The 17,449-nt window shown below is 41.9% G+C and overlaps 1 protein-coding gene across 1 annotated transcript in view; it reads right to left on the bottom strand.

Moving 5' to 3' along the window:
• Nucleotides 1–17,449, bottom strand: part of LOC117055078 (contactin-associated protein-like 4) — a 259,168-nt gene that overhangs the window by 10,706 nt on the left and 231,013 nt on the right. The window contains exons 18-21 of the mRNA XM_033164421.1: nucleotides 12,635–12,874; nucleotides 10,533–10,757; nucleotides 9,014–9,147; nucleotides 5,876–5,963 (exon numbers count right to left, since the gene is read on the bottom strand). Coding sequence (XP_033020312.1) covers nucleotides 5,876–5,963; nucleotides 9,014–9,147; nucleotides 10,533–10,757; nucleotides 12,635–12,874 — 687 coding nt within the window. The remainder of the gene's footprint in view (nucleotides 1–5,875; nucleotides 5,964–9,013; nucleotides 9,148–10,532; nucleotides 10,758–12,634; nucleotides 12,875–17,449) is intronic.

Here is a 17,449-nt window from a genome sequence, read left to right as displayed (position 1 = left end):
TAGCCATGCCCCCCTGGCATGGGGCGAGCTCACGACTAGCTGGCAACTACGTTTTTCTGGGAAGGGAAACGGTTTTCTCACACCCTTTCACACACATGGATTTGGAGAAGACCCCTAACTTAGCCTAGAGCAGAGGTCAGCAAACTTTTTCAGCAGGGGCTTGGTCCACTGTCCCTCATACCTTGTGGGGGGCCGGACTATATATTAAAAAAAAATATATGAATGAATTCCTATGCCCCACAAATAATCCAGAGATGCATTTTTAAATAAAAGGACACATTCTACTCATGTAAAAACTCGCTAATTCCCGGAACATCCGCGGGACGGATTTAGAAGGCGATTGGGCCGCATCCGGCCCCCGGGCCTTAGTTTGGGGACCCCTGGCCTAGAGAGTGGCGGAGGGGTGGTGGAGCAGAAATATAAGACAAACTAGGTCATGTATTGAATCAGTACAGGACATAGCATTTTACACTGAAACATGGGACAATTCCGTATTATACAGGATGGGTGGCAACCCTATGTATCCATCACCTAAGGAGGCTGTCTCACTGGTAATCCCTGGTTATGCTTGTGCAAGGACCAGCAGCGTAGTGAGCTGCTTTGCCGCCCGGGGCTGCAAACATGAAGGCACCTCCCCGGGGTGCCCTGACATCACGACGTGTGCGCAGCCTCCTGGGTGGACTGTGCATGTGTGGACATGCACAGTCCACCCAAGATGGCGGGCGCGATCAGCCGGCACCCCTTCCGTGCGGTGCGGCAACTTTTAAGGCTGCAGTGCGTGAACAGCAGCACAGACGCTGTGCTGCTGTTCTCGCGTTGCAGCCTTTTAAAAGTTGCCGCGCCGCTGATCGCAGGGGTGGGGCCCGCCCCCAGAGTGTCATACCCCCAGGGTGGTACCGGGGGCGGACCGCCCCCCCACCCCCTTGCTCCACCCCTGCCAAGGACAGCCAGCTCTCGAGAGCTCCTGGTCCAGGGCAACGTATGACTAACTGCAGTGAGGCTGTTCAGAAACTTCACAATGAAACTGCTAGATTGTTAACTTAAACTGGCTACAGGGACCAATCCTTACGAAGTTTTGCTTGGGGGCAGCCTGTTTCTGGGCACAATGGAAGGTGGTGGCGAGTGCTTTTAAATGCTCTAATTGACGCCTAAGTATCTTAAGGCTGTCCTTTCCTGCATCCTTCTCCCCAGATGTTATGCTAACCAGCAGAGCCATTCAGAATAAAGGTGCTTCCCCAAAATAAGTCTTTTTGAATAAGGTAAGGGATGAGGAAGAACACGGGTAAGTGAACCTGTCAGAGTGCTCATTAAATAATAGCCAATGCTGTCACATCTCTCTGCAAACAAATTGGGACGAATGCTCGATAAACAGGTCATTTGGACATGTCCAGTATGTATTTTTAAACGTTGCATAAAAAGTAAGATATAGCATAAAAATATCAAATTTTGTTTGTAGGTGTACTTGTTTCTGAACTTATCCTTGTTCTGTGAACTGTCTTTAGTTCTCTTGTATTTTGAGATTGTTCAGAAAATGAAGACACAATTACCTCACTTACATACTTTAACACTGAACCTATTTCCATTTTTGTCTCACCCATTTCTCCTCAGAATTAAAGAGAAAATGGGTAGAACATTCGGAGCACGTAACAGAACTCTAAACAAAATAGCATAATTATGAAACTTCTGTTAGATTGCTTTCCTCCGGATTCATGGACTGGGTTTTAGAAATTTCTATAAACCATACTTCTACATTCAGACATGGAGATTACTGTTTGTTTTCCTTGGTTATAATACTAGTGCTTCTCTCCCAGCTTCTAATGTTTCTTTTACATTCCACAACGGGACTGTGGCTTTTCCAGCATCATATCACCATGTTATGCTAAGTTTCACTCACATCAGTGGAGACATATAGCAAAACAATGGACATCAATGGACATGTCACCACCCCTTGTGCCCATCTGTGATTCTGTTTCCCCGTGGAGAGGGTTGGCAGTTTTAAATACCTGGGCATTTACATCTCCGAGGACCTCTCATGGACTGTAAATATTAATATGGCTGTGAGGAAGGTGCAGGGGAGGTTGTATTTCCTGAGAATGCTCAGGGCATTGAATCTATCTCAGCACCTACTCCTGTCCTATTATCACAGTACCATTGAGAGTGTCTTAACCTATAGTATACTATCGTGGTATGGGAGCAGCTCTGTAACGGATAAAAAAGCTTTACAGAGAATAATTAAAATTGCCCAGAATGTTATTGGGCTCCAACTACCAACCCTGGACGAGATCTTCACGTCTCGCTGTTTGAAGAAGTCACACAACATCCTGAGAGATCCCACCCATCCTGCTCACAACCTTTTTGAACTGTTGCCTTCGGGCAGAAGATACAGGATAATGAAAACTCGAATCACACGCCTTCTGAATAGTTTCTATCCAAGAGCTTTTATTGCACTTAATAATGATCTCAGGGTCAGTAGTAAGTAATAGTAAGCAGTGAGTAGTAAGGAATGAGACAGGCTTTTAGGTTATGCTATGCTTTTAATAGGTTATGTTATACTCTGGATTATGTTATGTTTTAATAGATTATGTTTTAATAAGGATGAGAGTGTTGGAGATATGTGCAAATGTGTATGGTAAATCCGGTCTTTGGGTGTTTGATTTTCGTTGTTGTGTATACTGTGTATATACGGACAATGACAATAAATAAATCTATCTATGATTCACCAATCAAAACAGCAGAAAGGAACTGTATGCTGGAATACCATCCCAAATTTCATCACATGGCACAATCCATGAAAATGCTGGGGAAATCACAGCACAAAACTCCCAAGGTTTTCTGGCTTAATGTTGTTGCAAAAGCAATTCTGGAAGCAATTCACATGGAAATGAGTGCTAAACTTCCACTAGATTCTGATGTATTTCCAGAAGTGCCTTTTAAGTCCTATGAAAGATCACATAAAATGTAGAAATTATTGGGTAAGGAAATGCCAGGAAAACAGAATAAAGTATTGCCTGAATACAACCTCATTTTGGTTGCATGCCCTTTTCAGTTTTGCTGAAATTTCTATGCACATTGCTTGTAGAAGGTGACATCTAGTAGGGGCGCTATATTAATTTTTGCCACTGAGGACGAAAATGTTAATTGGCTGTAAATTAATGTGGTTACAAAAATATACACTGCATGCATGTTTTCTATGGCTCTACACATTAATTTCCAGACAGAAAATGTGATTCACATTAGAAAAGAAAATCTTCCATGAAAGGTTCTCTTTCATATTTTTTTTATTTCTACAAGCATGAGTCCAGCTTTTAATAACTCCCTATTTGGATCACAAGAGGTGTCGTTTCTGCAGAGTTCCAATTAAATTATACTAAGCGTAACTTCTCACTCAAATTTAACACAAGAAAAATATGCAATTTTCAGACATAGAGCATTGTTGATTTCTAGCACTGAAAGGTCAACGGGGTATGCTATACAGTTATCCAGCTGGAAGAATATTTCAGAGAAATTACAGGTGTACTATTTATCAATGCTTAGCATTTGCACCCACAACCAGAATAAAGAGGAAAGACACTTGTGTACTAAGGCCCCGTGACACAGTCACTCCCTATGTAATGAAATAACCAGACTAGACAACAACATATACAGTTTGGGGGTTTAAACAGGCCACAACTTTATTGGTTATGGATGTGAAGTTTTGGCATAGCCATTAGGTGAAGCCATTTATTTAACTCCAGCCCATCTGCTGGGAGTGTTTCTAAGGGTAAACCTCACCATGGGGGGCCCTACAACCAACATCAAATAGAGTTACCCCCTGAGGGGTCCCTGCTGGAAGAGTTCATCTGGGCAATGGACAGAAGCAACTACTCACTGATCCCTTTAACAGGATACCCTTAACCAAGGAAGAGTAGGCAGAGGCGAGACTAAGGCTTACCCAATGCCTAACCTTACAAAGTTGTGACAATTGCTATGAGGGGTCTGAAGGAAAATCAAAGAGGAGTGCTGGACCAGCCTCAATTTATTCTCCCGGGGTGGACCCAAGTGATGCTCATTGGCTGGTTGGTTCTGCCTCCTAGGGAACCCCATACCCAGGCCAACCTGCCATTGGCCAATCTGCAGACAGGCCTGTAGTCGTCCCCAGCCAGCCTCTGGATCTCTGACATGGGGTCGTGACCAGGCCACAATGCTGCCTAACCATTTAAGGTAAGTGGTCTTGTGACTGGTCCGACGAGGGTCACAACATAATGCTTATTATAACAAGGAGATAGGCAGTGGTTACTCAAACTGTACAGGAAATCTGCCTAACGCAGAAGCAACTTCCAGAGCTCCCGCCCAAAATAACAATGAGCCTGATCTATCTCTGAGAACGATGAAGCTGATCCATTACCACAAAACCTTGTCAATTCACCTCCCATGGACAAGCCAATGCCTGTCATGTAGGATGCAGAACTGATGCCTGAGCTGTGCCTATTAATTGCACAAACACTACAATCTGCCATCTCTGAGTTAGAAGAGATCTGCTGACTGATTCTACCCCATCTCGCCACACCTCTTACCTCGCTAAAAGAGGCTCGTTCAATTCAAAATACCTAGGAATGGGGAATCTACACTCACACCATCTTGGTGCCTTTAACCGCTAGTGTGTGGTTGTAACTTATTTGCCGCATAGAAATATCCGTTGTTACTGGATTCCCGCTCCCATCTATTGGCATCCCTCCAGCAAAAATGGTCAACCCTGCCCTCAAGGCCGTTGATTGGGGGGGGGGGACTCCCACTCAGCCCTTGCACAATAAGCTATTTCTACAGTGCGACCATGGACAGGGGGAAGAGTGCCCAGGCAAACTGGGAACTAAGCTGGTAGTTATTCAACACTTCCTGCACTCTGTCTCAACGTCCTTGTGTCCTGAGCTGGATACAACTCCATGCACATGCACCCCAGTCTTTTGGGGTCACAAGGAAAGAGTGGGTTTGTTGTAAGAAAACTCACTTTAACTGTACTGCATCACATAATCAACATTCTACATTTGTAATTCCATCAATTCTTTTCTGAAAGATTCATTACAGAGTTCTTTCCTGTATAGTCAAGCTATCCAATCCAGAGCAGTTTTGTACCACTGGGCATTTTTAAAGGCAGACGTTTTGAACCACTGAATGGTTTGCTTGTTTCGCAGAAGAGCTTCAAAAACTAAATCAAAGATTACAAAGTTACAAGCTGTATTCATGTACAGGCAAATATTTAGGACAAGCTATTCTATAATATTCTATAAAACCCGAGCCTCTTCCACCTAAATCCAACTCTCAAACCACTACCCCCTGAGGAGTCCTGATCATTCCTCCTGAAATAAAATAGCACAATGATGTGTTTTGTGTGTTCTGGGAGGCCTTGCTATACCACAAGTTGTATCACTTGATCTCCTTCCATAGATTAATACATTCGCAAACAGAACTTCTGTGATATGATTTGCAAAGGTGCATCATTCAAAAGGAATGTCATTTGGCAGCTTGAGCAATTAACTCATTTTCTTTTGCTTATAACGTGAGTGTGATTTAGCCTTCTCTTTGTTAGACTGCACAGAGAATGCCATGTTTCATTATGCCTGATTGCAAAAATGGAAAAGATAAGTATGAAATTATTTTTAATGGAATCCACGTGCACACCTTTCTAGGAGCACTTACCAGCGATTACATGTATGCACTTTGACAAGAATGAAGCTTCCACCTTGATTGTCACTCTCTGCCTAATCAAATGCGGAAAATAAATGTTTCTCAACAAGATTAGCACTAGTGTGTGTATGTGAGAGTGAGAGTGAGAGAGAGAGAGAGAGAGAGAGAGAGATTATTATTATTTTTTAGGGAAAATCTACAGCACTGTACTTACCTAGGATCTTGCCAAGTGTGAGCGATTTGATTGCATTGAATTGTGTATCCGAAGAAAGAAAGAATTTCATCCTTTCATTGTGGTTAACCTTCAATATTATTCAGTGAGATGCAAAAAGCAGTTGGATGTAGGACAATTGAAATGGTAAGAAGGAGAAAAAGAAATAATTATCAATGATACAATTAATTTAAGAGAACGACACTAAAGCAATATGAAATTTATTAAAACACAGGTAACAGTTAGGTAAAACACTTTGTATAAACCTCTCTTGGAATTTTCTGTTTTGTTTTGTTTTAAAAACTGTGCTATTATGGCCAAGATATTGTTTAAGGCATAACAACTTATAAACAGCTCTTTTAATATCCATTTGGGTAGTTCCTATTTATTCATCTTTAAGTATAGTATAATTGGCGAGCCTCATGAAAGGACGAAAATGTCTTACCTACCAAACATAAAAGCTCTTACTTATCTGAGAATGAACTTTTAAATTTGAAATAATTAACTATGATGCTATGAAAGTCCCTGTGTTATTATATAAATTGCTTGCCTTCAAACGCTGATGACAGCACATATCTGTGCTCCACAAGCTCTTAGCCCAATATATTTTTTGATTGCGACATTTCTACAATAGGTTCTGTTCAATGCAACCACATTCAGATATGATTTATGCAAGTTAATCTTCCAGTCCTCTTAGAAACTGTGTAATGAGGTAGGAATAAATACATTTTCCAAGTAACTTTTTCATTAATCCCCGTAGAAGTGCATATTCCACAGAAGTAACTAGAAGTCTTGGGTCATAATACATTTTGAAAAACAGACAGAACTGATTTATATTTTCTTTTACAATAGATTTCATAAAATGTATACTAACGACAGCTCTAAAAAAGAAAGTGAAAAGCCTATTTCACACAATAGGCTGCTTCACAGACACACATTCTTCCTGCTCAACCCAATCTCTGGTCTAACTGAGGCTGGAATTTTTAAGCAGTATTTGGGAGAAGTCAAAGCTTCTCTCTCACACACAATAAATATGAATTTATTAGTAACATTTTGGGGTCCATGAGCAAATTTCAAAATTTGGTAAACTGTTGCACATATTGCCACAAAATGCCTACCGTCGGTTATGTATAATCACAACATGGCGACCGTGGGATAGTCACAAAAGAAGACTTGCCCAAGAAACTGAGTGCAAGGCAAAAGTTGGATCAGAGATTGAGATGTGAAGCCATGTATTTGACACAAGATACCACCCAATTTTCCTGAAGAAAAACAATGATGCAGGGAAATGCACCCACACAACAAAACACCTCCCTCCAGAAAAAACAGCAACACAGACACAAATTTTTAAAGGATTGAATCCTGTTGCCTAATTAACACTAGGATGCCTTTTGGTCAAAGATTTCTAAACAATTAATATAATTGATTAATCTACCGAAAGTTGCAGTCATGGTTTTCTAAATGATTCCCCTCTGCCTTGGTGAACAAAGTGTGCACACTCCTCCCCATGAACACCCATGCCCTTTGAAAACAAAAGACAGTACAGTGTTACCTCTGGTTAGGAACTGAATTCATTCCTGAGGTCCATTCTTAAGCTGAAACCGTTCTTATCCTGAGGCACCCTTTTGCTAATGGGGCCTATCGCTGCACGTGCACCTTTCGCGCACGATTTCCGTTCGCATCTGGGGGCGGATTTTGCAACCAGGAGCAGTTACTTCCAGGTTAGCAGAGCTCGTAACCAGAAGCGTTCGTAACCAGAAGCATTTGTAACCCGAGGTACCACTGTCTAAAACAGGGGTGGGCAACCTAAGGCCTGTGGGCTGGATGCGGCCCAATCACCTTCTCAATCTGGCCCGCGGATGGTCCAGGAATCAGTGTGTTTTTACATGAGTAGAATGTGTGCCTTTTTTTAAAATGCATCTCTGGTTTATTTGTGGGGCATAGGAATTTGTTCATTTTTTTTTTTCAAAATATACTCCGCCCCCCCCCCCACAAGGTCTGAGGGACATGGCTGGAAAAGTTGCTGACCCCTGGTCTAAAATGAGCTGTTCTTCACAGCAATTTTCCCTTTTTTAAACTGGGATGAAGAGGGGAAGATGTAAAACAGCAGAGAGGTTGGATTGGCTCTGCCAGTGTGTACCTTCACTCCTCTAACTTCTGTCAAGTAGCAGCAATGCAACTGGAGGTCAGGTGAGCTGTATTTTATCAGCTTAGGTTTTTTTTATATATATCAAAAGAAAATACTATACAGCTTTTATAGTATGTGAATATGTAGCCAGATGGGGTGATCAATGGGATTGATAAAGGGCGGAATATAAACAGAATATATAAATGTGCCTCCATTTTTAATTACAGGAGTGTTAAGTAGTGGGTGGACACAGCAGACGACACAGTGATTTCCAAGCAGCTCTTGTTTATTCTCAGGCTGGAACAGAAGTGAGCTGAGGGCTCAGCAGCCTGCTTATATAGAACTCAGCTTACAACTTTCTGTAGTTACCCAATCCCTGAACGTCACTTTTCAATCCTTCATTTGCATGTGCGGACCTGAGTGAAAACTGCAGCAGAATGAACTATATACACACACCCCTAGTGGCCTAGGGTGAGAACTTCAGTACATAACAAGGAGAATTGGGTGCCTCGGTTAGAAGATGTTCAGGAAACACAATTAAGTAAAAGAAGAGGAAAAGCCACAGAAAACACCATCACACAGCAAGGTTCTTCCCTTTCTTCATTAAGCCTTTAAAATTGCAGTGTTTGATAGGGGTAAAAAAATCTTGCAGTTCTTCTGTGCTTCCTGCTGTTCTACATAAATCGCCAATCTTAGCCTGCTATAGTCATTAGTTGGAAAGATGACATGAATCAGGGTTTTGTTATTTTTGTGCCAATACTCTGTGAATGAGACTTTGACCTGTTATTAAACGGTAAAAGATAAACATCAGAGACATCACTTTGCCGAGGTTCTCTCTGCTCAGCAAGAGTCTGCTATGTTTTGCTTTACTTCCTGAGGCACTCAACATAAGCACTCAACACACACATACAAGGGGCACATGCTATATTGTATTTATTTATTTTCATTTTGCTTTGGGGCTCGTCCTCTTTGATGACAATCTTTATTTCCTTTTTCCTTTTTTTTTGCATTACCTCCACAAATAGCTTTTCTTCCTCTCTGTTAATCTTCACACGGTGAAGCTGCCCATCGGCCATGCTTTTGAAATTGATGCTGAAGATGTCAGGGGCTTGATGGCTATCCAGCTTGTACCTGATCTGTAAACTTCCTGAAGGAATTGGGGAAATGATATTTTAGTTTCATGACTGGTATATACAAAACGCCTAGTTTTCAATGCTCATGACCGGTGTATATACAAAATACCTGGTTTCCGGTTTACATAAATGCATCTGAAAAATGATTGTGGTAGAATATTTCATTTACTTACCCAAGGAATATTTTTAAAAAAGAAGGAGACAGAGAAGATAGAAAATATGGAAATTACCCTTCGTGTTTAACTCTGTCATGTTAGCTCTACTTGGAGTAGGCCTATTGAAATAAATGCACATAACTAACTTGGTTTTATTCATTTAAACTCTGATTATGTTAGGTGGATACAACCCATAATTATCCAGAGTGTTCATGAATATGAATACAATCCAAAACAAAATGTAAAATCCCAAAGCTGTAGCATAGTTTTTTTTTTAAATTGGATCGTCCTGCTCTCTCGAAAAGGCAGCCTACAGGGAAAATCATAAGGTCACAATCTATCAACCACTGCTTTGCTCTGTCCATTGGACAGTGGGTAGCATGCCAGACTATGAGCTGGGACACCCAGTATCGAAACCCACTCAGTGGTGAAGCTCATCAGATATTTTTGGGCCAGTCACTGTCTCTCAGCCTATTCGTACTTCACAGGGGAGGGGAAATATACCATGTGCACCATCTGGAGCTTATTGGAAGAAAGGTGGATAATAAATGTAATACCTAAATAAATTACAAACATAACTCAAAATACAAGAAGGGCCTCAGTTGCATGGCAGAGAGTATTCTTTGCGTGCGGAACATGTGCGGCTCAATCTCAGCATCTCCTTTCAGAAAGCCTTGGAAAGAACCCAGAATGATAAGTTGGAAATGTGCCCTGGATGGCGTCAGGGTGCATGGATTAGTACCCAGCAGTGGCATCCACTGAAATTTTTTCGTAGGTGAGCAGTTAAGGCCAGAGGTGCCAGCTTGCGAGGGTCATGTCGTGCATGTTTGAGGATCGTGCCTCCATTCCTAAGCCAGGCAGAAACTTCCCAGCTTTGGGGAGGAGGTGGTGAAAAGGCTCTTGGACACTTTTGGAGCATCGCACCTCCCTCCCTAAGCTGGGCTAAAGCTTCTGTAATTTACCAGGAACATTTAGCCAAGTCTCCCTAGCCCACTGACCACATGCCACTGGCACCCAGAAACATCTGTTCAGCCATCGGGTTATCATTAACATACAGGTCTTCCTACTCAACTGCAGATATGAATGTAAGAAGAAACAGAAAAGCCACTCTTCTCACTCTCATTTCTGTTGATATGCAGACAGGAAATGGATGGAGAGGAAGCATGCTACTTAAAAACTTTTAAAGAAATCTAAGTTTCATGGTAATGTTAACTTTGCCAAAGCGGACATAATGACGTACTCACCATTTTTGGCAAGAATAATCGAAAGGTAATCTTTATAGAAGGAGCTTACATAAAGAAGTAAGCTTGGGATCCGCGTCGTTCGAAAGGCAAAAGTGATTGCTTCTCTGTTCAGCGTCATATCCGGATGGAAAGACGCAGCGTGAGAACTGGAGTTCTTAGCTAAGCTGTAAGATTCCTGAAAGTTGTACACAACTGAAGAGCCCGCTCCGAAATATGCAGAGATCTCTGAAACAATGCGCAAATTGTGTGTTTTGTTAGTATAATCCAGAAATAAACGAAGGTTGTCATTCCTTTTTAAAAGGAAAACAATAAAACACAACATTAATTACATTTCCAAGAGGAAGAAAAAATTAGAATAGCAATTGTTCTGCACAGTAATTTGAAACATTAGCTATGATTGTCAGGGCCTATTCTTAGCAGCCACTCAGCATACAGCGGTTGCATGCCAGTTCCCTCCCCCTGCCAATTTCCAGCTCCATCAAGTAGTGACAAGGTAGCTGCGAATATGGCTTTTGGCGCGCCACCCATAAATGCAACTTTCTGAGTGCTTTCGCAAGTCAAACTAAACGAACACTGCACCCAAATTTATTTCCCAAAGCAACAAATTCATGTTTCTAATTGCCTTTCTCAAAAAACAAAACAAAACAACTCACCAACAATAAGTTAAATCATTGCTTTCCATGTGTTGGCTTTACACTGAGGGAAGAGTAGCATCCCTGCCAGCTTGCTCCTGACGTTTTGTGCCCTCAGGCACCCATCCATTGTCCTTGTCTTTGGCACAATCTTTGTAAAGAGGAGTCTACACACAGTGTTGGTGCTGACCTTTAAAGCCCTAAACGGCCTCGGTTCAGTATATCTGAAGGAGTGTCTCCACCCCCATCGTTCTTTCCGGACACTGAGGTCCAGCGCTGAGGGCCTTCTGGCGGTTCCCTTACTGCAAGAAGCCAAGCTACAGGGAACCAGGCAGAGGGCCTTCTCAGTAGTGGCACCCGCCCTGTAGAACGCCCTTCCACCAGATGTCAAAGAGAAAAACAACTACCAGACTTTTAGTAGACATCTTAAGGCAGCCCTGTTTAGGGAAGCTTTTAATGTCTGATGAATTCTTGTATTTTAATATTGTGTTGGAAGCCACCCAGAGTGGCTGGGGAGGCCCAGCCAGATGGGCGGGGTATAAAATAAATAATAATAATAATAATACAACTTGTTCTCATTGTAATGAGTGTAAAAGTTTGTTAAGTATGCATTCCCATTCCCATTTCATTACTAGATTTCTACTGAAGGACATTGATAATATGGAAGTTTAAATGATCAGATCAAATGCTGACATCTTCAAACTTAAACAAAGTGGTTCGCAATGTTCATACTAATCCTGGCCAACTTTAAGTCTAATTGGAGGCAGCTCTAACCACCTTAAATTGAGTTCCAAACTGCAGATAAAACATGCAAAGAAATGGCATTTAGAAATAAATTTGTCCTTCATACAGTGACATGAGGGTGTAAGGAGCGGGTGGCGCTTTGGTGTAAACCACTGGGCCCCTTGGGCTTGCTGATTGGAAGGTTGGTGGTTTGAATCCCCGCAACAAGGTGAGCTCCCGTTGCTCTGGTCCAGCTTCTGCCAACCTAGCAGTTCGAAAGCATGCCAGCGCAAGTAGATCAATAGGTACCACTGCAGTGGGAAAGTAAACGGTGTTTCCATGCACTCTGGTTTCTGGCACAATGTCCCGTTGCACCAGAAGTGGTTTAGTCATGCTGGCCACATGACCTGGAAAGCTGTCTGTGGACAAAAGCCAGCTCCCTCTGTGCTGCAGCCCCATAGTCGCCTTTGGCTGGACTTAACCGTCCAGGGGTCCTTTACCTTTACCTATAAATGAGGGTATACATTGGCCATGCCCACCACCTTGGAGTGGTAGTTGTATATGTATAACCCTTGGGCAACAGAGGGTTAACCAACCCTGGTATTAAAAACATATAAATAAAGCCATACATTAGTAATGTAGCAATTTAAGAAGTTTTAAAAATGCAAAAAAATAAATCATAAAACTTAGGTATTAACATTTTGAGTTTGATATTTTATAGAAAATGAATTTACAATTCATGCTTGCCTTTCTTACAGAATGGCCCAGTGTAAGCAGAGAAAGTGCAGTCGCAAGAGAATCCATTGTATTTCTCTTTGCATTTTCCTCCATTGTGACACAAGTTACCGTAGCTGCTACAATGTCCGGGGCAACCTGGTTTTACACCTGGGGTTACTTTTGCTCTCTCTTCCAGGTCAAGTGCTCCACCGTTCAGCTGCAAAGAACGGATACACCCCAGAAATCCTTTCTGCCTGGATGCTGTCCCACCTGCAGTGGAAATAAATTCATTTAAGCTTTTTTTTTTTTTAAAGGAAATTGAAATGGCTTGATGTGTAATAACCTTCACATCTCAAAACATTCCATTCTGGCATGTGAGCATATCTAAAAATATTGACGAATAACTGCTACTCCAGCGCATATATTGAGAGTTTCTTGGGCACTTGTCAAACCCCCGAAACAGTTTATGAAAGACTGGGGTTTTGGACAGTAGCAGAGAACAAGCAAGAGCATGTATTGGAATTACCTGAGAGCAAGGGAATATATAAATGTTAGAAACTTATTTCTTATTCCCTCTTCTGGATTTCATACTTTTTCCTTGAGCTTGTTGTGTATGCTTTAAATACAGTCATATCTCATGTTACGGCCGCTGCAGCTTATGATTTTTCGGATTGCACCCGGAAGTACCGGAACTGGTTGTTTCCGGGTTTCGGCACTCACACATGCGCAGAAACGCCGAATTGCATCATGCGTGTGCACAGATGCAGCACTGTGGGATACGAATGCTGCTGGTTGCGGACATGCCTCCGTCATGGATTACGTCCCTAACCCGAGTGTCCACTGTACTTCCATAAGTACCAATTGGTAAATATACCATAGACCTGAATTTAGGAAACCATAATTGGTAATCACCATGGGATATTCAGAAGCACAGAACAAGAGCACCATCAGTTATTATTAATATGTTCGGTTATTATTAGTAGTATGTTATCAGCCCATCAATGAAAACACAGGAACAGATACTAATCTGTTTCATTTTTAATGATCTGAAGGAACAATTATACTATAAAAAATGGAATGGAAAATTTGATCCCATTGATATCACCAATGAATTTGATTCCTACTTCCTCTGTTGAAAAGAATGGGGACGTCTTTCTGAAGGAAGATCCTGAATATTGTACTGATTGCTAGATAGAATCATAGAATTGTTGTTGTTGTTGTTGTTGTTACATGCCTTTTCACCATATTGAGACTCAGTATTAATTAATAGTAATAGTGACAGTCACAAAGTGGAAGGCTAGGTTTAGAAATAAAACAATTCCTAAGACATGCTCAGTCAAACCTACATGCTATCAACATTTTAGTTGGGCTTGTAACTTATTTATTTATTTAGTTAAATTGAATTCAATATCAAATAACTTAAAGCATCAGATAGTATGTTATAAGATACCAGAATATTACAGATGAAGGCCAAGTGCAAAAATACATCATTAAGAGGGCATGATTAACAGGAAAACAAAATATTCTCTTAAACGTAACAAAAGTTACAGATAAAACTCAAATACAAAAATACAAGAAATCTCCAAAAAGCAGCACCATTAGCAGCTAAACAAATGACTTAGAAGTCGCATATAGACTCCCCCCCCCAATTTTTCCCCAAAGGCGTTTTTAACAATCTCCAGCATTGCTACCAACCATACAGATAACACAGATCATCCCTAGACATCCCTAGAATTGTGGATGCTCAGCATCCACAATTCCCCACACCAATGCCCAAGAGCAGATTTCCATGAGGTTTAAGGGGAAGGAAGAATTGGTGAAAATCGTAGGAACTCTGTGCTTAACCTGAGCAGGAATAAAAATACTGTGAAGTGTTTCCTTCCGAGCAACTTAATTGATGAAAATAGCTTAATGCATGTGTATGCTATGAGGTATAACAAATCACCTGAAAACAAAAGAGTTCAAGCAAGTATTTAAGATATATGATCACCATCTCAATTTCCATATGTTCCCATGGTCTAATCTTCATACTTCGAGAAATAAGCTACTAAATAACTGACATTTTTAAATAGGAAAACCAGTCCTCCATACATTTCCATTAATTTTTTTAAAGAGGTCACACCTGGTTTTGAAAGCAGGGAGAATCTGTTTGCCTCCTGTTTTCACCATAAAGATGAAAACTGCCACACACAAACCAAAAACTACACCCAAGTTCTTTTAGAAGCTAAATCAAGTCCCAGATTTTCCTATTCACTACTACTGCAGTTGCCGAGCTGTTAAATTAGTTCTTCAGTGCATATGGCTCCCTACCTAGAAACTAGGATTAATCTTTCAAAGTTGGCCAAACAAGTTTACTGTATTAAATCACAAAACGGCATCTGGCTTTGGTAGGTTCAAACATAAAACATCAGCTATCAATTTACTGTGCAGCCACCTTCCTTTCTCTTTTAAGATGAATTAAAATTTAAATAATTCAAAAAGGGAAAGGGGGGAATATTATGGGACGTTAGCACACTGAGAACAGGCTAATTTGCCCATTGACTAGGAAAGGGGTTTCAGAGCTACATTCCCTTTGTCAGGACAGGAAGGATTGGAGACTAGTGAGTGGATCTGCTTTGCGTGGTGAGGCCCCGGACCCCCTAGCTCCCTCCGAAATAAATACACAAACACAAGTATACCTCAGGTTGCAACCGCTTCAGGTTACAAACACTTCGAGCTACAAACTCCGCTAACCTAGAAGTAGTACCTCGGGTTCAGAACTTTGCCCCAGGATGAGAATGGAAATCGTGTAGTGGCGGTGTGGCGACAGCAGGAGGACCCATTAGCGAAAGTGCACCTCAGGTTAAGAATGGTTTCAGGTTAAGAACGGATTAAGTTCATAACCCGAGGTACCACTGTATTGGGTTAATGGGATAAATAAGGCCACAACTTTGTTGGTTACAGATGTGAGCGGTTTGGCTTAGGCAATTGGGTGAAGCAAGACTATAACTGACTCCTGCCTAACAGCAGGAAGTCTTTTTAAGGGTCAACCACCAGAAGGGGGGAGCCCCATGATGTACATCAATTGAGCCCTCCCCTGGGTCACCGTTGGGGTCGTGGCATGGCCCTAGCCCATGTTCAGACTTCGGACAGGAACCACATTCCTGAATCCCTTTAACATGGTGGGGCAGGCAGAGGCAACAACCTCCCCTCCCATAATAAGGCTTACCCAATGCCTAACTTTAAAAAGGCTTACTGGGAGGACAGATCCTGAAGCTGAGGCTCCAATACTTTGGCCACCTCATGAGAAGAGAAGACTCCCTGGAAAAGACCCTGGTGTTGGGAAAGATGGAGGGCACAAGGAGAAGGGGACGACAGAGGACAAGATGGTTGGACAGTGTTCTCGAAGCTACCAACATGAGTCTGACCAAACTGCGGGAGGCAGTGGAAGACAGGAGTGCCTGGCATGCTCTGGTCCATGGGGTCACGAAGAGGCGGACACGACTGAACAACTAAACAACAACAACCTTACAAAGTTGTGATGATTGCTACTAGGTAGGTGAAAACCAAATGGCTAGTGCCAATTTTGCCAAGTGGAAAAATTCCTAGCTGGTCCCGACAACCAGGCAACTGACGTAAGTCATAGCAAAGCCATAATCAAACCATGCAAGAAAAGAGGGTGGGTAGACTGGGAGATACTGAAATGGAGGCTGCCTCCCCAGCCATGTCGCGATTTAAACTGTTGTAGCCATGCCCCCAGGCAAACCCGATTGGCTAGCCGGGGGCGTGACACAGCCAGGGATGCTGCTGACATGGGCTGCATTCCTCTGTCCATTACCCGGTCGCTGCGAGGACCCAGATTCCCGCCCGCAAAGCAGCCCTCCAAAAAGGGAGAGCTGTCCTCTGGTCAGAAGGAGGAAAGGGTCAAAAGACAAGAAATAAGAATTCTTCGTATGCTTCTCCAGTTTATCCAGGCTTTCAGCTTAAGCCAAATTTTAATTTGGGATCCCAAATAACACCTCATGGAATACACACGTCTGAAGTGTGTGATCTGAGCTTGCTTGAAGAGTCTTAGAGAGCAAAAATATGGCCAAAGGGAGAACAATTTAGTGTGGCAATGCAGGTAGAATGTCAGACTTGTCATTGTGGTAAGAGATCAATATGTTTAGGAGTTATCAAAAGCTAGGGGCCAAGCTTTGAAAGCATAAGAATTCAGGGTAGCAAAGGGAATCATAGTCAATAACCACCACTGATTGAATAATTTCAGGAAACGGTTGATTTTGCACCAAAAATGTAAGTATTTATTGAACTGAATAACAGTTGAACATACAAGCATTATTCAAAGCAGAAGAATTGTCAGTATTAGCATGAAAAATGCATTTAGTCCTGTTAAATGTATGAAACTCTAATTTGCTATTTCTATTCTGTCAAACTTTTAAAATGCATCATTTGGAGTTTTTAAATGAAAGCAACAGTCACTTTACATCAGTCTTTCTCCAAAGAATTTGAAGAAGTAATTGCATAGCAGATGCAGAGGCAATAACGGATCATGTTTCAGTTTACTTCCAGTGTCCCAAGGGAGAGAGCAAAAGTACAGGACCTTTCTGCACAAAGTTTAAGAAGTGAAAACCCAAAGAAGGATAATGTGCAAAGGGCATAATTCTTTACACCAGACAGTAGAATTTCTATATCTATTTGGACACTTCTAAAATTCTAAAAGGGACGCAGGTGGCACTGTGGTCTAAACCACTGAGCCTTGGGCTTGCCGATCAAAAGGTTCGCAGTTCGAATCCCCGCGACGGGGTGAGTTGTTCGGCCCCAGCTCCTGCCCACTTAGCAGTTCGAAAGCACGACAAAGTGCAAGTA

Source organism: Lacerta agilis, chromosome 11 (genome assembly GCF_009819535.1).
Source record: "Lacerta agilis isolate rLacAgi1 chromosome 11, rLacAgi1.pri, whole genome shotgun sequence".
Lineage (NCBI taxonomy): Eukaryota > Metazoa > Chordata > Lepidosauria > Squamata > Lacertidae > Lacerta > Lacerta agilis.
This window is presented reverse-complemented; position numbering and strand designations above follow the sequence as displayed.